This window comes from Dysidea avara, chromosome 13 (genome assembly GCF_963678975.1).
Source record: "Dysidea avara chromosome 13, odDysAvar1.4, whole genome shotgun sequence".
NCBI classification, from domain to species: Eukaryota; Metazoa; Porifera; class Demospongiae; order Dictyoceratida; family Dysideidae; genus Dysidea; species Dysidea avara.
In genome coordinates, this window is record NC_089284.1 from 16,567,934 (window position 1) to 16,588,439 (window position 20,506).

The 20,506-nt window shown below is 39.3% G+C and overlaps 1 protein-coding gene across 1 annotated transcript in view; it reads left to right on the forward strand.

Moving 5' to 3' along the window:
• The window catches only part of LOC136243652 (uncharacterized), a 50,419-nt gene that overhangs the window by 19,728 nt on the left and 10,185 nt on the right, over nt 1-20,506 (forward strand). The window contains exon 3 of the mRNA XM_066035193.1: nt 8,372-8,773. Within this exon, the coding sequence (XP_065891265.1) occupies nt 8,372-8,773 (402 nt within the window). The remainder of the gene's footprint in view (nt 1-8,371; nt 8,774-20,506) is intronic.

Here is a 20,506-nt window from a genome sequence, read left to right on the forward strand (position 1 = left end):
ACAAACAAGTCACCCTGTAGAGAGATCAGCTAGAAACAAGTCATCCGGTAGAGAGATCAGCTAGAAGGATAACCTTGTAGAGAGGTCAGCTACAAAGAAATCACCCTGCTTCATCTTTTTATTCTTCCTGTGGTAAAGAAAAAATGATAGGTTTATCTAGCAATTTCTCTGTACTTTAGTTTTGTAATTAAGTAAATTAAGTTTTAACTTTTTCGGGCTGCCAACACGGGTTGTTGGTTGACCCTCAATACGTTTACTGTATTGTAAAGTATTAATAATAATAATTAGACGCGTGCCAATGGCGCCCGTCTAATTATTACTAATTAGACGCGCGCCAATGGCGCCCTGTTGTTCCTGTAATGGTAAAAACGCTGTTTGTAAGAGATGTGTCTGTGTTCGGGCTGGCAGGCCTTGTACCTCATGTTTGCCAATGAAGATTCATCGTTGTGGAAACACATTGGCCAGTTGTTCGGTGAATTCGGTGGTCTCTAACGAGGTGGGCTCTATTAGGAATTCTGCGTTAGGGGATCATGGACTTGATATGACTGCAAGGAGCCCTTCTACTGATACTGTACTGCAGAATTCGGACACTGCTAGGTTTGACTCTGTTGTGAATGATGTACATGTAGCTAGTAGTGAGTGTTGTAGTGTTGGTGGCGATTTTTCTTTACCTCCACACATCAATGAATTATTTCTTAAGGCATATGGTGCCCCTCTAGTATCTTCTGATGGAGGTAATCGGAGCTCTATGTGGTGTGAGCGTTGGTCTATTATTGTTCATCATAAGGGCTCACTTTACTCCTTGCCCAGAGGTAGTATTGGCAAACGTTATATTGATCAGCTGACTGATGAATTAATTTATTTGTGTAATGGAGAATATCCTTCTGAACGTGTTTTGGTGTATAGTGCTGTTATGTTACAAAGGGACCGCTCTGTATACAGGGGTTGTGACATCCGAAGATTATTGGAAAAAAGACTTGCTCTTTGGCAGGGTGGTCAATTTGATGTGTTGCTCCAGGAGGCCCAACGTTGTGATGGGACTTTAAGTAAGTCATTTAAGCGCTCCAGTAATTCCTCTGAGGATCACTTAGTAAGAGTGTTTACAAAACTAATGTTACAGGGCAATGTTCATGCTGCCATACGTTGGATTACTGAAAGAACTGGAGGTGGTTTGTTGAATCCTACCCAATCTGTTGTTGATGCCTTAAAGTCAAAGCATCCTGAGCCTCAGGTTCCACCTGATTCTGCCCTTCCCCATTGTGAAACCTTTCCATTCATGGAAGATGTTGAGATAACTGCTGCTCATGTACAATTTGTTGCTGGTCGTCTCCAGGGAGGTGCTGGTCCTGGGGGCTGTCAGTCTGCTCATTGGAGGGATGCCCTTCTTAGACATGGTTCTGCCAGTGCACGTTTGAGTGAGGCTGTAGCTTCCTTATGTCGGCTTTTGTGTAACTCTGTGGTTCCATGGGATAATATTCGTGCATTACTAGCTAGTCGACTTATAGCACTAGACAAATGCCCAGGTGTACGTCCGATTGGAGTGGAGGAGACCCTTAGGCATGTTGTGGGTAAGGTCATATGTTTAATTACACGTTCAGATGCATCTTTGGCTTGTGGATCACAACAACTGTGTGCTGGCCTCCCTGGAGGAATTGAGGGTGCAATCCATGCGATGACTGAACTCTTTGATGTCAACCAGAATTTGACCACTGGCTGGGGGGTATTAATGATTGATGCTTCCAACGCATTTAATTCTTTGAACCGTATTGCCATGCTTCTTAATGTTCGTAATCTTTGGCCTCGTTGTGCTCGTTTTGTGTTTAACACTTATCGTGGCTGGTCTGTGTTGGTTTTGCGTGGACAACAGAAGTTTCTCTTCAGTAAGGAAGGAGTTACCCAAGGTGATCCCTTATCTATGTTTGTATATGCTGTGGGAATCCTTCCTTTGATTCAATCTGTGCAGTCTCCCCAGAGGTGGACTCAGGTATGGTATGCGGATGATGCCTCGGCTGGTGGTTTGTTGGGGGAGTTACGAGATTGGTTTAAGTTATTATGTTCCAGGGGCCCTGAGTTTGGTTATACCCCTCAGCCATCTGAATGTTGTGTAGTGGTTGCAGTTCCCTCTTTGTCTCTTGCTAATGAAGCTTTTGGTGAACTTGGCGTTCGAGTGGCCACTGGCCACAGATTTTTGGGTGGATTTCTTGGCAGGTCCATTGAAATCCAGGACTATGTTCTCCAGAAGGTTCGTCATTGGTGTGCTCACATTAGAGTCCTGGCTGCTGTATCTGTTTCTCAGCCTCAGGCTTCTTTTATCGCTTTGACACGATCTCTACAATCTGAATGGATGTTTCTTATGAGAGTAATTCCTAACTGTAGTCCTATTTTGGCTGAGCTTGAACACTGTCTCTTTTCCTGTTTTTTACCAGCATTATTTGGAGTTGAAGTATCTGTTGCTGAAAGGCAGTTATTTACTCTGCCGGTCCATATGGGTGGACTTGGTCTTTCTAATCCGGTAGCTGTTTCCAATCATTATTTCGAGTCATCTGTAAGTTCATCCGCTCTTCTTCGTGAGTCTATACTGGGTGCTGTCACTTTTGAATTAGGGGCTTATTTTGATTCAGTTCAGTCCTCAAAGTCTATGTTTGGTAAATTAAAGTCAGACTATTTTTCTGGAGTTTTTAACAGTCTGATTGGGAACTTTGCTGCAGCACAACAGCGTGCTATCTTGAGGGCTAGAGAATGTGCCTCTTCTTGGTTGTCAGTTCTTCCTTTATGGAATCATCATTTTGATTTGTCTGCACAGGAATTTAGGGATGCACTTGCTTTGCGTTATAGAAAGCCGTTGTTAAATTTACCACCAGTTTGTGATGGTTGTGGCTCTCTTTTTAGTGTGGAACATGCCTTAGATTGTCGTGTAGGTGGCTTGGTTTGTCAGAGACATAATGAGGTGCGTGATGCAATTTGTGATCTAGCTTCATTGGCTTGGGGACAGGTTCAGAAGGAGCCTGTGGTTTGCGAGAAAAAGATGGATGATCCATCTTCTGAGACCCTGATTGCTGATGTAAGAATTCGTGGTGTTTGGCAGTCTCAAGTTGATGCTTTATTTGATGTTCGGGTTGTTGACACAGATGCTCCTTCGTATCAATCTCGTTCACCTCAGGCTGTCCTTCGTACTGCTGAAGTTGAGAAAAGGAGGAAGTATGGTGCTGCTTGTCTAGCGCGTCGTGCCAGTTTTACGCCTCTGTGCTTTTCTGTAGATGGTTTATTTGGCTCAGAGGCTGATTATTTTTTGCGCAGGCTTGCAGACTCTCTATCAGTTAAATGGGAAAAGAATTATAGTGTTGTGATGGGATATGTGAGGGCACGATTATCATTTGCAATTATTCGAGCAGCCTTATTATGTGTGCGTGGATCACGAACGAAATGGAGATCACTAAGTTTGGCAGATGGAGCGGCTATTGATGAGACATCTTATTGACAGTTGTGACAGATATACTCCTTTTTGTTTAATTGTCATATTTACTGTTGTTTCATTGTGTGTATGCTTTAATAATAATAATAATAATAATAATAATAAAGCCCTAAAGCCGGCCATAGGCCGGCTTTGGGGTATACAAATGCAAAAAGAAGTGAAATCTAATCCAAAACAGCCAAGCTGTAAAAAAAGTGCGGCCCTCAGACAGGCTATGGTGAAAAAAGATGTGAAATCCAAGGTGGCGGCCAAGAAATGGCTGTGATGGTAGGTTAATGGTAAAAATTTTAATAATGGCAATTCAGGTGAATTTTGTGCCAAGACCAAGCGGCACCAAATTCACCTGAATTGTCGTTATTAAAATATTTACATAAAACACGAATGCGTACTCGGATAGGGCTGAAATTTGGTACACTTGAAGGGCTCATTAAGGCGGATCTCAGTACCAACATTGGTAGGAATCCGATGAACATACACGGAGTTATGACCAATTATGTGCGTAAAATAAGGTCGAAGGTCTGTCACGCCTACAGGGTAAATCCCTTGGAGGAATGAGTTGAAAATTTATATGTAGATGGAGTAACCATCGTAGGAGTGCCTTTGTGTGGTTTGAAAGGAATTGAGATAAAGACCATGAAGATATGACACAAAACCCAACCTGTGTCAAAATTACGCGATCGATTTTTATGAATAAAAAAACTATTAGTTTTCACATCTACCAGGCAAACCGCTTAGAGCAATGAGCTGAAAATCAGTGTGTAGCTGGAATAATCATCATAGAAAGTTCTTGCAGTAGTACAGAAGAATAGGATTACAAACCACTGAGTTATGATTCAAAAGGCAACTACGTGTAGCAAATGCGAGATCGAGATACTCTAATAGAACAGTCACCCTAATAGAGCATTCAGCTACGTTTATAACTTACTCCATTACAGAATTATATTACATTGCAGGATATTCTGTACGGAATTCAGCTACAAACAGTTAATCTGATAGACAATTCAGCTACATGCAAGTCACCCTGTAGAGAGTTCATCTAGAAACAAGTCACCCTGTATCAGCTAGAAGAAGTCACCTTGTAGAGAGTTCAGCTGCAAACCAATCACAACTCAGCTACAAACAAACATGCCCTGTAAAAAGATCAGCTAGACGAAGTTACCTTGTAGAGAGTTCAGCTACAAAGAAATCACCATGTAGAGAGTTAAGCTGCAAACAAATCACCCAGTAGAAAGTTCAGCTATGAACAGATCACCCTGTTGAGAGTTCAGTTAGGAACAAGTAATCCTGTAGAGAGATCAGCTAGAAGTATCACCTTGTAGAAAGTTCAGCTACAAACAAATCACCTGTAGAGAGTTCAGCTACAAACCAATCACCCTGCAGAGAGATCAGCTAGAAGAAGTCACCTTGTAGAGAGTTCAGCTATAAAGAAACCACCATGTAGAGAGTTCAGCTGCAAACAAATCCCCTGTAGAGAGTTCACCTAGAAACAAGTCACCCTGTAGAGAGATTAGCTAGAAACAAGTCATCCTGTAGAGAGTTCAGCTAGAAGAAGTCACATTGTAGAGAGTTCAGCTACAAAGAAACTACCATGTAGAGAGTTCAGCTGCAAACAAATCACCCTGTAGAGAGTTCAGCTACAAACAAATCACCCTGTAGAGTGTTCAGTTACAAAGAAACCACCATGTAGAGAGTTCAGCTGCAAAAAAATCAATCACTCTGTAGAGAGTTCAGCTAGAAGAAGTCACCTTGTAGAGAGTTCAGCTGCAAATAAATCACCCTTTAGAGAATTCAGCTACAATCAAATCACCCTGCAGAAAGATCAGCTAGAAGAAGTTACCTTGTAGAGAGTTCAGCTACAAAGAAACCACCATGTAGAGAGTTCAGCTGCAAGCAAATCACCTGTAGAGAGTTCAGCTAGAGTCAAGTCACCCTGTAGAGTGTTCATCTACGTACAAGCAGATCACCCTGTAGAGATTTCAGCTACATTTCAAGTCACTCAGTAGAGAGATCAGCTGCAAATTATCCTGTGGGGATTAATTGACATGTAATAAATATATGCTCTCTTTTTATATTATGAACTCTTGATATATGCATTATCTATATAATTTGTACATTTACTGATAAAATCAGAATGAGTTAAAGTGTTTATAAAATCTGCTTCATCTTTTTCTTTTTCCTGTGGTAAAGAAAAATATATAGGTTAAAAAGCCCCAAAGCTGGCCATAGGCCGGCTTTGGGGTATACAAATACAAAAAGAAGTGAAATCTAATCAAAAACAGCCAAGCTGTAAAAAAAGGAGTGCGGCCCTTGAAAAGGCTATGGTGAAAAAGATGTGAAATCCAAGGTGGCGGCCAAGAAATGGCTGTGATGGTAGGTTAATGGTAAAAATTTTAATAACGACAATTCAGGTGAATTTTGTGCCAATTGACCAAGCGGTACCAAATTCACCTGAATTGTTGTTATTAAAATTTTTACCATTAACCTACCATCACAGCCATTTCTTGGCCGCCACCTTGGATTTCACATCTTTTTTCACCATAGCCTTTTCAAGGGCCGCACTCCTTTTTTTACAGCTTGGCTGTTTTTGATTAGTTATATATATATATAATATACTAAGCACCTCTAAAACTTATTGTTTTTTTTAGTTCTAATAAAATGCCTAATTGATTTTGTTTCATGGTTGGAATGTTTGTTTCAGTTTTTACAATAACATAAAAGTCATGTGATCCATTAAAAAGAATTGCTAAGATAGTTGCAGACTCCTGCATGTGTTTTGTGCAAGTATTCATAGGTGTAGCAACAATGGGTTAGTTAAGCTCTTTATTTCACAGGGATCTTAACTTTTATATTTTCAAGATCATGATATGCTATTGAGGAGTTAAATAAAAATGTCAGGTGCAGCTGAAATGAATCTGGGGTGACTACTGGAGAATATATAAAAGTCCATGAAACATATATAAGATTAATTAATTTGGCATCAGTAATGATTTATCAGATCTCCCTGCAAAGGCCCTAAGTAGTGAGATTCAGCTGTAAAATGAGTAATTTTTTGCTATCACATATCAAAACTAGTTAGTTATACTATTACTTGTGGTAGAAGGCCAGCTATGGTTACCATCCCTTAGAGTAGGACCCCCTTTTATATTCAGGGGCATATCCAGAACTTTCCAAACTTGAATTTATTAGTAAAATGTCCTTGATGCAAACAATGAGATCATTGCTAATAAAACAGTCACTCTAATGTAACAAACCATCAAGAATAGATCATTCTTAGATTCAATTTCAGAGTATCTACTTACCTGCAGGAATTTCCTCAAATCTCCAAGCACTCAGGAATTTTTGTACTGTGAGCAGGAATATATTGAGAAAGAATCATCAATCTGGGTACATGTGTATGTATGTGCGTGCATGAGTGCATGCATGGCTACATGTGTGTGTAGTGTATGTTTATGTACAGCATAGCCAAATGGCTAGATCATCGGCCTAGTAATTGAAAGGTTCCAGGATCAATGCCCGGTTATGCCAAATTGGTGTTGTTGCTTCCTTGAGAAACTTAACTCACATTGCTCCAGTATACCCAACTGTGTAATGGGGACCTGGTCGCCTGGTGTCAACTGGGGAAGCAGCTCTAACCTCAATGGGTACTGGTGTTTACTGGGGAAGTGAATGCCCAACTATCATTGTTTTACTTACTGGTGTTGGGGTTGTTGTAGAACTTCAGTTTTTGTGACCTTTTCTCCATCAGACCTGGACAGCCCTACTGTGGGTTGCTAGTCCTGCACAGGAGGATTTGCCTGCACAAGAATCAAGTGCCTGAGTGATGCACATGATCCCAGTGCTGGTTTGCTGGGCAGCAATAGCTAGCTGCCAAAGGCTTTTACTTACTTGTGTGTGTGTGTGTGTGTGTGTGTGTGTGTGTGTGTGTGTGTGTGTGTGTGTGTGTGTGTGTGTGTGTGTGTGTGTGTGTGTGTGTGTGTGTGTGTGTGTGTGTGTGTGTGTGTGTGTGTGTGTGTGTGTGTGTGTGTGTGTGTGTGTGTGTGTGTGTGCATGCAAGTATATGTATACTTATTACTTCTTTGTAGCAAGGTCTTTGCAACCAAAGCCATTTGGATCAACCTTTAATATTAATTGTCAAAATAATGGACAAAGTATTTAGTATTGTACATACAATGGAACTGGAATTACTGCAATAACTAATGGGTTTAACCCATCTTCCATTGCTACAAACAATTTGCAAATTACATTTATGACACTGGCACTAGAGGGACGATATGAGTGCTTTGGATTAAGCTCAGATCAAGCATTAGATGCAATTAATGTGTTTGAACATATTCCAAACTAAATAAGAAACCAAAACTTTAAGTTGTAGCAATTTTTTCTTAAAAACACAGCAAATTTTCTGTGATATACCATGCAAAATTTACCCTTGTGTAAAAAGCATGGTTCCTACACGTGTAGGGCAGCATTAAGAAATTTTGTAGGAAATATTCCTACACTGTTGAGTTTTGTAAGAAAGATTCCTACACATGACATAATGAGTAGGAATAATTCCTACAAGTGTAGGAATTATTCCTACACTTGTAGGAACAATTCCTGCACTTGTAAGAATGATTCCTACACTTGTAGGAATTATTCCTACACTGCAAGAAGATGTCTTACACTTTGTGCCAAGTGTAGGAATCTTTCTTACAAAATTCAACAGTGTGGGAATATTTCCTACAAAATTCTGCTCAATAAAGCACTACACGTGTAGGAACCATGCTTCCTACACAAGTGTAAAATTCCTTCCAGCACTTTACCTCAAAATTATGATTTCTTATTTAGTTTGGAATATGTTTTTGAATTGGTAAGAAAATTGTGTTGCAAACATGAGTTGTATAACTGTCTCTTACTGAATAGGTAGAGCACTATACTCAATAGATAACTGTCAACATAATATTGGTACTTGCATTAACAACTACCCTTTTGGGTTAGATGATGATTTTATATTGAATGGTATTATTGATTTTGACAATATTGGCATATTGAACCTTACTGATGAAATTTTGGATACATCATGGGAATTGATACTTAATAACAAAACAACAAGAAGATTGACCTGTCATCCTCCAGGCAGTTCGTGTCCATTTAACTACCCTGAATTCAGCATAGTCACTAACATGAGCAATGACCTTCTTGGTGATGAGGCAATGATCCACATACATAATGCCAATTTCAATTTTAACATTACACATACATTTTATACTGAATACCGGCCAGGAACAGTTACAACAAAGTTATTTACTTTTCAATACTCTCCAAGTAAGCAATCATATGTAGTTAACATATAATTACATACGGGTTTGACCTGCAAACTGTATGGTGCACTAATGTGTTGGTAAGTTTATAGATTACCGTTTGCTGTAAATAAAAGTCGTGCCAATGTACTCTTTAAGTATAGGCATGCACACTTTATGTTAGGATTTTAAATTTCCTATTGTTCTTTCTGGTAATTCTTTTTTCTTCACCCGTTAATCTTGAACATTTCCTGGAGTGGGTGCAGAAATAGAGCAATTACATGTGTTTTCTTTAGCAGTTGAAAAAACATGACTACCAAACATAAAACTATAACTTGTATGATTGAGACATAACATAACACTGAGGTGACCATATTATAGTTAGGGTGGTGATTCCTCTATTAGAGCTAGTATCTCAATTTTTCATGGTTTTATTTAGTAGTGTTTGAGTATGTGACTTCAAGAATTTTTTGTAACACTGAAGTAAAATGCATAATTATTCTGAAAGATAATCCAGTTATTCCAGAATCATTCCTAATTCTTTCCACTGCTTAAAATTATTCCGGTATAAAATTAACGTACACATGCCTATAGAAAATGATATGCATAAAAATGCTTAAGATAATGAGGTCTTTAAAAGACCTGCTAGCAGGTTCCTAAAATGGTTAAAAAGCTGCTTACAGAAAAGACCTCAAGCATTGCAAATCTCACTTTCAGTCATTTATTTGGTATGCTCTCCCAAGTGTAGCAATGGCCTCTCCTCTCATAGACACTGATAATGACTCAGCAATAATACAGCTTAATAGCTGCAATAATAACAACTGTCACATAATAGGTACAACTAGGAGATCACGTGACTGACCTAGCTAATAGGCAAATTCCATAATAAGGCTTTATAGCATATAGAAATAACTGTTGCCCCTAGCAACCTGAATTTCCCATTATTTTTAGGTGATAACATCTAAAGTAATGTCTCCTAATTTTGAAAGGATAGCATATATATATATATGTCATAAGATATGACATTTTGATTTTCCCATACATATCTATGTGAGAGGGCTACAGTTGCCCCTTCTGGGTAATCACAAAAATAAGGTATTTCAACGTATGCAAAAACCAAAAATTCAAAAGTACATATATCTCAATATTACATAATTTGTAGGTGTGAATGTCAACAATAATCTCTCCAAGTTTCAAATGGATAGTGTATATAGGTCATAAGATATGACCATAGATACTACACCTTAAATCCCATGATTTGTGTGAGTACTGAGAAGGGGCAACTCCCTCTCATTGACAATGTATGGGAAATTACAACTTCAAAATGTCATATCTCATGACTTATTTATGCTATCCTTTTAAGGGTGCTCGCTGATATTTGAAGCCTTTTAAGTGCCAGCCCAGAAACCACATGCGGCTGTTGCATCATAATTGGCATTACTACGCATACTGTTAAACGTCTGTGCTTTGCGCCAGAGAACACGAGGAAGAGCAGCATGTTTTTTACTTTAAAATCATCACTGAAGTGTTAGCAAATGATGGTCTGATGGATCAAGAGTTACACTAGCATGAATTAGTCTAAAGGTAAGTGTTATTTAAGGCAACAAGTGTGAACGCATTTTTTGCATTTTCTCTAGTGATAGGGTATGCTGGTAGTTTGTAATTGTGCTGCTTGTGTAGGGGACTATGTTACCAGCTGGAATCACAAGGCGTTACAAGCTGCTGATGATGGCGTCACTGGCGTGCCTAGCGTAACCTATCCAAGAGCGACTTGCTGGAGACTCCAGGCATAGCAAGACGCTGTTCCTGTGTGTGAAGAAGAGAAAACAGAGCTTCTTTGTGTTTAGAACAGCGTTTATGACGTGTTATTTTGAAAAATTGGTGATTGTGGTTAATAGGAATTTGTGTGGTTATTATATCAATGATCTTGGGTGCACGCAATCTTTACAAATGTTTACTAAAAATAAAACTAGTTTTTGAGTGATAGCCGTAAAAGCTTCAAATTTTGCACAGAGATAGGCAGATAAATTCTCTACAGGACTATGAAAAGATTTTGTCCATAGCACTATGGCTTCGTGAGTAATGGCGATGGAAAAGCGAGGGTTTGGTTAGTGAAACACACTTTCAGCGCTTACTTATTATCAGTGTAAGCTATGGATTAATACTTTTCATAGATATGTGAGTTGTATCCTTAAGTATATTTAGCGCGATTTCCAGCGCTCTAGTGGTAAAAATGAAGGATTAGTTTCGATTTAAGTGCTCTGGGAAGAATCTCACGTAGCTACAGAACGGTAAAGGCTAGCGAAATTCTGTTTGGTTTGTGTTGAAAAGAAAAGGAACCACTACCAATATAAGTACCATATGGACTCATTTTACACATTGTCTGGTTGTAGGAGACAGTATAAAATCACACATTGTATGGCTTCAAATATCTGCGAGCACCCTTAAAACTTGGAGAAGTGACTTAAGACATTGACACCTACAAATAATGTAAAATTTAGGTCGCTAGGGGCAACAATTGAATTTTTCATAATTATGAAATTTGTCCATTACAACCACTACTACTTAGTGTATACAGGTGTGTGTATGTGATCATGTTTGTACTAATATGTCACATAGCCTCCCTCCTTCCAGGAATACATCCTGTATTCGGTGGCTTAGTGTCGCACAAAATCAGCATACTGGGAGCCGTGGGAGGGTATAGTATGTCAGTTGCATTGAGGGTATTGATGACGAAGAGCTGATGGCAGTTTTGAATCATCCACTAATTCAATGTTGGCACCAATTGGTGGAGGAGGCAGAGAAGGTTGTTGTGTATCACTGAATGACAGCTAGGGGGGCTTGGGGAAACCGGGTGTTCAGATGACAATGCTTGAGTCTATTAAAATGCACTACTTTAACTTTAAATGGTCTGTGTGTGTTCTTAATATAATAATTGTTTTCTGATATCTTCTCAACAACCCTGTAAGGACCAGTCCATAGCTTATGGAATTTCTTGAAGCTTAAATGTGGCATTACAGGGTTAAATAGCCATATCAAATCCTCAGGTTTATATCATTCATGTCCAGTGTTGCAGCGTAATGTCAGACTTATTCTAAACTTATCCTGGGATGTATACATTATTGAATTGTCTAAAATAATCCTGCAAAAGCATCCTGTAAAACATTGTCTAACTTGGTTACGTACTGAGGCACAGAAGCCACACATAATCCAGGTGTTCCATCAATTGGTAGGTAAGCCTGTCTTCCAAACATTAGAAAAAAGGGTGAGTGGTGTGTACTAGTCTGCTTGCTGACATTGTATGCCATACATACCTTCTTAATGTGGTCCTCCCAACCAAAAGGGTGGGTGTCAGCACAAGTTACCAGCATCTGTGCAAGCATGCATTTAAACCTCTCAATAAGGCCATCCGATTGGGGATGGTAGGGAGTTTTCTCATCTTATTGATATGCAGTAACTTGCAGACTTCAGCAACCACCAGTGACTCAAATTGGACACCCTGATAGGAGTGCAACTGTTTGGGTACTGAAAACCGGTGAACAAATTCAACACATTTGTTGGCAACAGTGATGGAATCTTGATTAGGGATTGGGTACACTTGGTGAAGTAATTACCAATGACAAGTACATAAGAATTACCAGCAGAGAATTCAGGCAACGGCCCTAAGATATTCATTGCGATAAGTTCCATTAGCGTGCTCACTGTCACTGGACACAATTTGGTTTGGGGTCTATCTCATAGAGCAAACTGCACAAATATTGCACCAATTCTGCACCTTGGTATAGTGGCCAGGCCAGTAAAAGCATTCCTCAAGTTTCTCTTTTCTGAACCCAAGTGTCCACCTACTGCTCCGTCATGCAGTTCCTTCAGGACTTCTACGTGCAGTGATTTAGGGACCACCAACTTGTCACATAAACCCTGGCCAGTAGGGGAAGGAAGTCTGCAGAAAAGAACATTTTGCCGTAATAGCAACTGGTGTAAGAAACATTGGCTTTCCAAGGTGTGATGTTGGATAGTTGGGTAAATACTCTTTCGCTTACTCTCAATATCTGGTTCCAGTACAGGGTCTTTAGACTGGAGTTGTGCAATATGATCATCCAGTTGCACAGCAATTACAGTGGTTGCCACCAATGAGGTCAGGTGGTGTAATGGTTCTTGTCCACATTGCTCACAAGGGGCACGGGAGAGGGCATCAGCGTCACTATTTAGTCTCCACTTGTGATGTACTATATCAAAATCAAATTCTTGTATGGCCTCCAGCCATCTTGCCATATGACCTTCAGGCTCTTTGAAATTGTACAACCGTTGTAGTGAACCATAATCCGTACATAGTGTGAAATTTTTGCCCTACAAATACAATCTGAAGTGCTTTGTAAATGCAACAACAGCTTAATTCACGACGTGTAACACAGTACCTTTGTTCTGGTTTAGTAAGTTATCTACTGGCATAGGCAACTACATGCTCACAACCATCATCCCCTACTTGGGCACCAATACCACTATTGCTGGCATCTGTGTCTAAGATAAATGATCTGCTAAAGTCAGGGTAGGCTAAAATAGGTGTAGATGTAAGCTTTAGCCATAGCTTGTGAAATACACCCTGGCACTCTTTGCTCCAAGAAAAAGCAACACTACATTCTGTAAGACGGTGGAGTGGCTTGGCAGGTCTGCAAACCCTTGGTTAAACCTATGGTCAGTCCAAGGAATTGTTGGATATCCTTGGAGTTCTGAGGGGTTAGCCAGTTCTGTACCTTACCAACTTTCATGGGGTCTACTGGAACACCAGCTCATGAGACAATATAGCTCAAGTATGTGACTTCTTCCTGGAAGAAGTTGCACTTTAGTGGCTGTAACTTGAGGACTGTATCTCTAATTCAATGGAAAACTAGTAGTTGGTCATTGAAATTTTTACCTAGTACAATGATGTCATCAAGGTAGACCAAGCAAGAAGACCACTGTAACCCAGTCAACGTCAGGTCCATTAAACATTGAAAGGTAGCTGGCATGTTACACAGACCAAAGGGCATCACCTTGAACTCGTATAACACATATGGTGTACAGAGGGTAGTTCTATGTCAATCAGTCTGGTCCAACTCTACCTGCCAATAACCACTTGTCAGGTCTAAGGTGCTAAACCACTTCGATCCATGTAACATATCCAGAGTGTCAGTAATTTGGGGTAAGGGATATGCATCCTTCCTTGTAACGGAGTTCAGTTTACTGTAGTCAATGCAAAAACCAGTGCTGCCATCTTTTTTCTGTACTAGAACAATTGGTGCAGCCTGTATGCAGCCTGCAGCAATCGGTGCAGCCTGTTATACTGCCAGGTATTCACTACATGGGTAAGTTATAGTCATGAATAAATTAGTCACGCATGAATTAAATTTAGTGATTTTTGTTCTTTTGTGTCCTCTTGTATGAGACAGCATTCCCTTTCCATTCTCCCATTGCAGTCCACAATCAATTCACTCTGGTATTCTTGTTTTTGGCAATACACCATTTATCTGGAACAAAATTCCATTTAACACTTTTCATTGTCAAATCGTAGTGCTTTTCATCACACTGTAAAGCATTACTTTTTTGGTTCTGTGTTACTTTATCTTGTATGTGTATGTGTGTGAGTGCGTGTATTATGTTTTCTTACTTTTGGACGTGTCTGTGTAGCTAATTTTGTATGCTGTAGTAACTTAAATGTATATACGTATGTGTGTACCACTTCACCACCAATGGCTCAATCTATTTAGCACGATATGTAACAGTGAGACACAGAGCATCGAAAACAGTTTAACGCTGTTATAAATGCTTCCAGGTATTTACTATAATAATCGTGATAAATATATCCATGAATAAAATTAGCTGCACATGAATACCACTTCACATCTAATGGCTAAATCTATTTTGTGCACTTCACATAAACATTAAGACAGGTGTCTAGAGCTCATCAAAACAGTACTATAACACTCACCTGTATTAAAAACATCTCCATTTCAGTCAAAGGAACTCCTCAGCATGCTTTTAGAATAGGACTAAGAAACTTAATCCCAGAATTGATTTCAAGATGTGTGACCATATAATAGCACAAAGATAGCAAAGGACATCAAAGAAATCTGAGGATTTCTTAGAATGGGTTAACATGATATATGGACACCTAACTGCAATATCTTGACTTAATAAGATATACGCACTTCCTTAACAAGAAACAGTGCATATATCTCATTAACTTTCCTGAACCAGTAATATAAATGTACCGGCTTTCCTTTGATCTGAGGTGTGAAAGTGGTACATTTAATAGTTATACCTTGGCCACAAGGGATTTGCCTGATATAAGCCCAAGAGCCACAAGCCCTAGGCATATGTGACCTGCTGAGTGAAAACCAAACTTTTTTGCATTTCCTCAAATTTCATTTTATGACATTTTTGTTGTCTAGAGGGAAAAACCAATGGACTGTTAAAGTTTCAGCTATTTCTGGTATGTGGTTTTGGATTTCTGGGGCAAGAAGAGCAAAACAATCAATTTGTACAGTGCTTATATTGAAAAAATTTACAGACGTTTGTTTAATTGATCATAACTCTTGAGTGCAATGGGCTACGGAATTGGGACTTGTGCCATTCCATTCACCATGAACTGGGGAATTCATCAAGGTATAGTTTTTTACTGAACTACACCCATGCTATCAAGCAAGAAGGTTGTTCAAGCTTAAAAATGGCAACAATAAAGTTAAGTTTTACTGCAATGTAAACAAACACACATAACTCACATTTGCTCCATGGTACAGAAACAAAACAAAGATATTCCTACTCTCCATGAAGAGGTGAATCCACTGCTATATTAGATTATTCAATTTGAGTCTTCCTTCACTGTTTACTGAAGCAATTAAAACGTCACATAAAGTTATTTATGTAGTATACGTTTTACCCAATGTATTTCAATGGAATTTGTCTCTAAAACAGAATTATGCAAACAAGTCGGGTTTTCACTCAGCAGGTCACATATATCAGGCAAATCCCAAGTGGCCATGGTATAAGTAATATATATCACACGGTACGGTTGTACCATTTAAGTAGGGATTGCGGTGGAACTTTCACATGCCGCCCAAAATTCCACCTTCAAAAATCACCCTAGAGACATTTTACATGACAAAAATCACCCTAGAGACATTTTACATGACAAAAATCACCTTTACGGAACAGTACTAATCCATATAATACATCATACAGCATTAAATATAGCAAAACAATTACAGATGGCTGGATATAGAATTTTAAATTGCCAAAATTAGAATTTTAGTCTCACTGACTGCCTCACTGACCACAGTCACAAGGCTAGAGGCCAAACGAAGCAGCGCACGGCCACCATTTTATGCCAGAATAACAAACTCACCAGTGGGATGTGCCTTTTGGAGTTCCAACGAGTGTAGGCCCTCTGCGCCCTTTTCTTTTATCTTCAATCAGGCTGCTTGTCTTCTTCATCCAACAAAACCATATTGAGGCGTTAATTTTCTGCATCGACGCTTTCTTTCAGCAACATATTTAGATGTTACAGAAGTATTTCAGAGCTGGATTTCAGAAGCGTTTCAGTCCTGGCGCTACTATAAGAATTACACTTGCTGGATATCTGCAACTTCATGATTGGGATCCGGTTCGCGATAGGTTTGTGACCACACCCCTAAATAAAGATAATAGCAAAAGAGTACTGAGACCCAACCTCTTAACAATCTAGCTGTTTACTTAACAATAAACAAGATCACCTCACTCATTGGTTTTGCTAGCTGCAGACCCCTTGGCTGACTCCAGATATACTCTAATACAACAGTCATGTATGATGGAACAGTTACAAGTTATAAGGCATAGTTATCATATAAGAAAAAGAAGCAAGCACAATATAAAGTTAGTATAATATAGTTCTAAATGAGTCAGGTATCCCTCAGCAACAGCAAGGTCGGCGGATGGAGGCATACAGGGACACTTGCATCTAGAACAGGCAATCCCCTGATACTCATTATTGAAGAGTGCAGCAAAGAGAACCCCAAACTACAGCATAACCACAAAATATGAGGAACTCCACTTCTCACTGAGCAAATGGGGCAAGATGTTTATAAGTGATGGTATCTGCCTTTCCCATACCTACAGATGTGGAGTACAAGTGAACTAATACAAGTTACACGGTAGCTAGCTGTACCACAACAAAAAAAAATAAACAAACTAGTATTTAAAAATTATTAATTTAAAATTGAAGTAGGGATCTATGCAATAAAAAGTTGTGAAACAAGAGATGAATGATGGTGTTACAGCATAGCTCAGTGGGAAAGTCCCTACTTTGGCACATTAGCTTTTATTATTTTGTTTAATGTCAAAGTAGGGACATCCCACTGAGCTATGCAACACCATCATTCATCTCATTTCGCTACTTTTTATTGCATAGATCCCTACTTCATTTTTAAGTTAACATCTCAGGCAAGCCACAGATTCCAGTATTTTTAGCTTGCAGGCTAATTTGGGGACAAAATTGGGCAAGCCCAGGACTTCGCTGGGGTGTGCAAAATCTCTCAGACAAAAGGGGTTGTGCCACTGTTAATATCTGTTTGATTTGCTGCATCTGAGAGATGGCTTTGCCAATCAGCATTACAGTTATTCTTCAAGCAGTATTACTGCGCCTCTCCATCCTGGGATGCCAGGTTTGTTGTCAATTACTGAAAAATAGTTTTAAATGGGTGGGTGTGTGAGGAAGCACCCTGAAACACTCCAATCACTGCAACTACTGTAGCTACTGATAATGAGGCAGACTGAACACTAGGTGCCAATACAAGGAGTAGACTGACAGGTGCTATAAGTTGTGGCTTATGATAGCGTGAAACTGTTATCCCATAGCATGCAAAGAGGTGATGCAATGCTTTGTTAGCACATTCCAGATGGATTGGGCCTGTTTGTATGTGATTGCATCATGCATTCCCATACTGCCTGTTCTGTTAACTTCAATTTACAGGTAAATTTGTATTTAACAATTTTTAAAATACTAGTATAAATATATATCAGGGTATGCTCACCTAGTAGGTGAAGAGACAAACCTAACTTACCACATTACTTTCATACAAAGGTATCATACAGTACGATAGTACTGTATATTAGGGACATCGAAGGTGTGGAGGCGATCCGTGATATAATATAACCCAAAAACCTGCCACAATTTTTCCTCACAACGACATGACAGTATTGGTTGGTTAAAACCAAGCCCAAAAGTGTCTTCAGATCGACCCGAAGCGTTTGCGTCAAGTTGCTACAGAATTTAGAAAAAGAATTATTCAAGAGAATTTTCTACTGCCTGCCTTCCTGCCTGCCTGACACCTTCAGTCAAACGTAACGGAAAAGTGGCTACAGCTACAGCCCTAATTTTTTCGCAGAAACGTTTCTAATTCGCTTAAGAAAAAACCTTTGGTATGTTGATAAGTAAACAATGCTTGCACTATTGTCTTACCTTTTATCCTTCTTTACCATGGCCATCAGTCAAGGTTCTACAACTGAGTGTTAATAGACTACAGTACGGCTTCCATACCAGTGTATATTGCATCAAACTATTCAAATACACGTGGTCGCCGGTTGCACCAAAAACAAATGCGTACGTGACTCGCTGTTGATATCGATCAGAGAGAGCAACTCACGGCGAACTATATAGCAATGCGTAAGTCAATAAATATAGTTTATTTAGTAACAATGTTAAACCAAGTCGGGTCATCCAGGTCCTGCTTTACAGATTATTCGGGTCTGACCCCACGTGCTAAATTAAATGTGGACGTGTTACTACATGTCATAGCGTAGCTCTGCTTCTTTCGTGAGCCACGCCCACTTATGTAAATTACAGTCTGTAGACATATGGTAGCCACGTCCATTCATCAGTGTGTAGGTATACACGAATCCACTCCCACTTACGTAAATTACTGTCTGTAGACATACGCCCATTCATCAGTCTGTAGGTATGCACAAATCCATGTCCATTATTGTCTGCAGGCTTATGTAGAGCCACGCCCACTGATCAGTTGTTATTGTATGAGTCATAACCTAGTATAATAGTGCTGTGAGTAACTCAGTAGATATTTAGTGGTCATGAGCTTGCAAAAAAGCTTCATAAACAAGTATAAGAAAAAATTTGGAATTTTAAATTAGATTAGGGACAGTGTATAATGCTGCAATAAAAAGTACTGAAACAAGCTGGATCGGAGTAGTATGTAATGTCCAAATATTGTAAAGCAATAAGAAGTGAATATCCCTACTGTGCATTGAGTGTAGCACAGTCGGGATATTCACTACTTATTGTCTTACAGTATTTGGACGTTACGTACTACTCCGATCCAGCTTGTTTCAGTACTTTTTATTGCAGCATTATGTCCCTAATCTAATTTAAAATTCCAAATTTTTCCTTATACTTGTCTAGATATTGACTGCTGGTTTAAATTTTGGGTTGTGGTATTCACAAAAAAGAAATGATTGTGGGTATTGCTGGTTTTAGTGGTACCATTTCTAGCCTAGTAGCCCAGTTAAGGATGTCTAAAATAGTCTAAGGTGCTAACATAAGTGCTGAAGTGTATAGGTTACTGATGTCTAAGTTATCTTATCACATGGTTGAAATGTGCTGTATAGAAAACCATCCTTAACACTGTGCTAACAACTATTTAGTAGCTGAACTATATGATAATGACTCATTCAATTATTTTGCTTGAAGAGAATGCTTGGCCAGCTGAGCCTATATGCTAAACTCACAATGCAAAACTTTAAGCAGCTGAATCATAGGGAACTAATGCTTTGTAATTGCCTCAGCATCAAAGGCATTGTGGTCAGGGCTATATCATGATATTGCCCTAACCACAGGGCAATATGGCAATATGTGAAGTATATCCCTGTGGTTTCCTTTGATCTGAGGTGTCAAAGTGGCAAATGTAATAGTTATACCATGGCTGCGAGGGGTTTTGCTGATATACACACCTGAAGCACAAAGGCTGGCTAAGGGTGCATATATCAGCAAAACCTGATGTAATTGTGGTATATATATGTAATAGTTGTAACATGGGCATGAGGGCTTTGCCTGGTATGTATGCTCAACTGCCCGAGGGCCAAAGGCCCGAGGGCAGAGGGCATACATATCAGGCAAAGCCCGAATATGCCAGGGTTACAGCTAATATGTAACACTTATTAGGCTGATAGCCTGTACAGGGTGATCAATCACTCAAGCCAATACAAGTGCAGCCGCTAGATGCATTATATATGCATACCTAAAATTTTCGATTATGAGTCAGCAGCTAGTACGTTCTGGTTACATTTGGTTATGATAAACGGACATATCCTAGAGATATCACGGAGAATTTCCGTTACACGAGTTTAATGTTTTAATCAGTGCTATTGAATCATTTATGGAAAAACTACACAGGTCTAGGCTTGTAGAGTAGTTACTCCGTGCAGAGTAGTAGCTTTGTAATGGGGGCGTGTCCGTATTTGAAAACATGTGGAAACGATCAGTGAATAAGCTATAGTGCTAGTACTCACCTTAGCACAACGTTTTTCAACTTGTAGAATGGCGAGGATAACGAAACACTCTCCGCCTGAGTGATTTTCATAGTGAAATCCAAGTTGTATATCCTAATCACGTAAGTATTAATCGATTCCCACAATCGATTTCAGTGTCAACGTCTATATAATCACTGCCCAGTTGTAGCCCGGTCTACATTTCATATGTAGCCCGTACGGCTCATTTGATCTGAGGTGTGAAAGT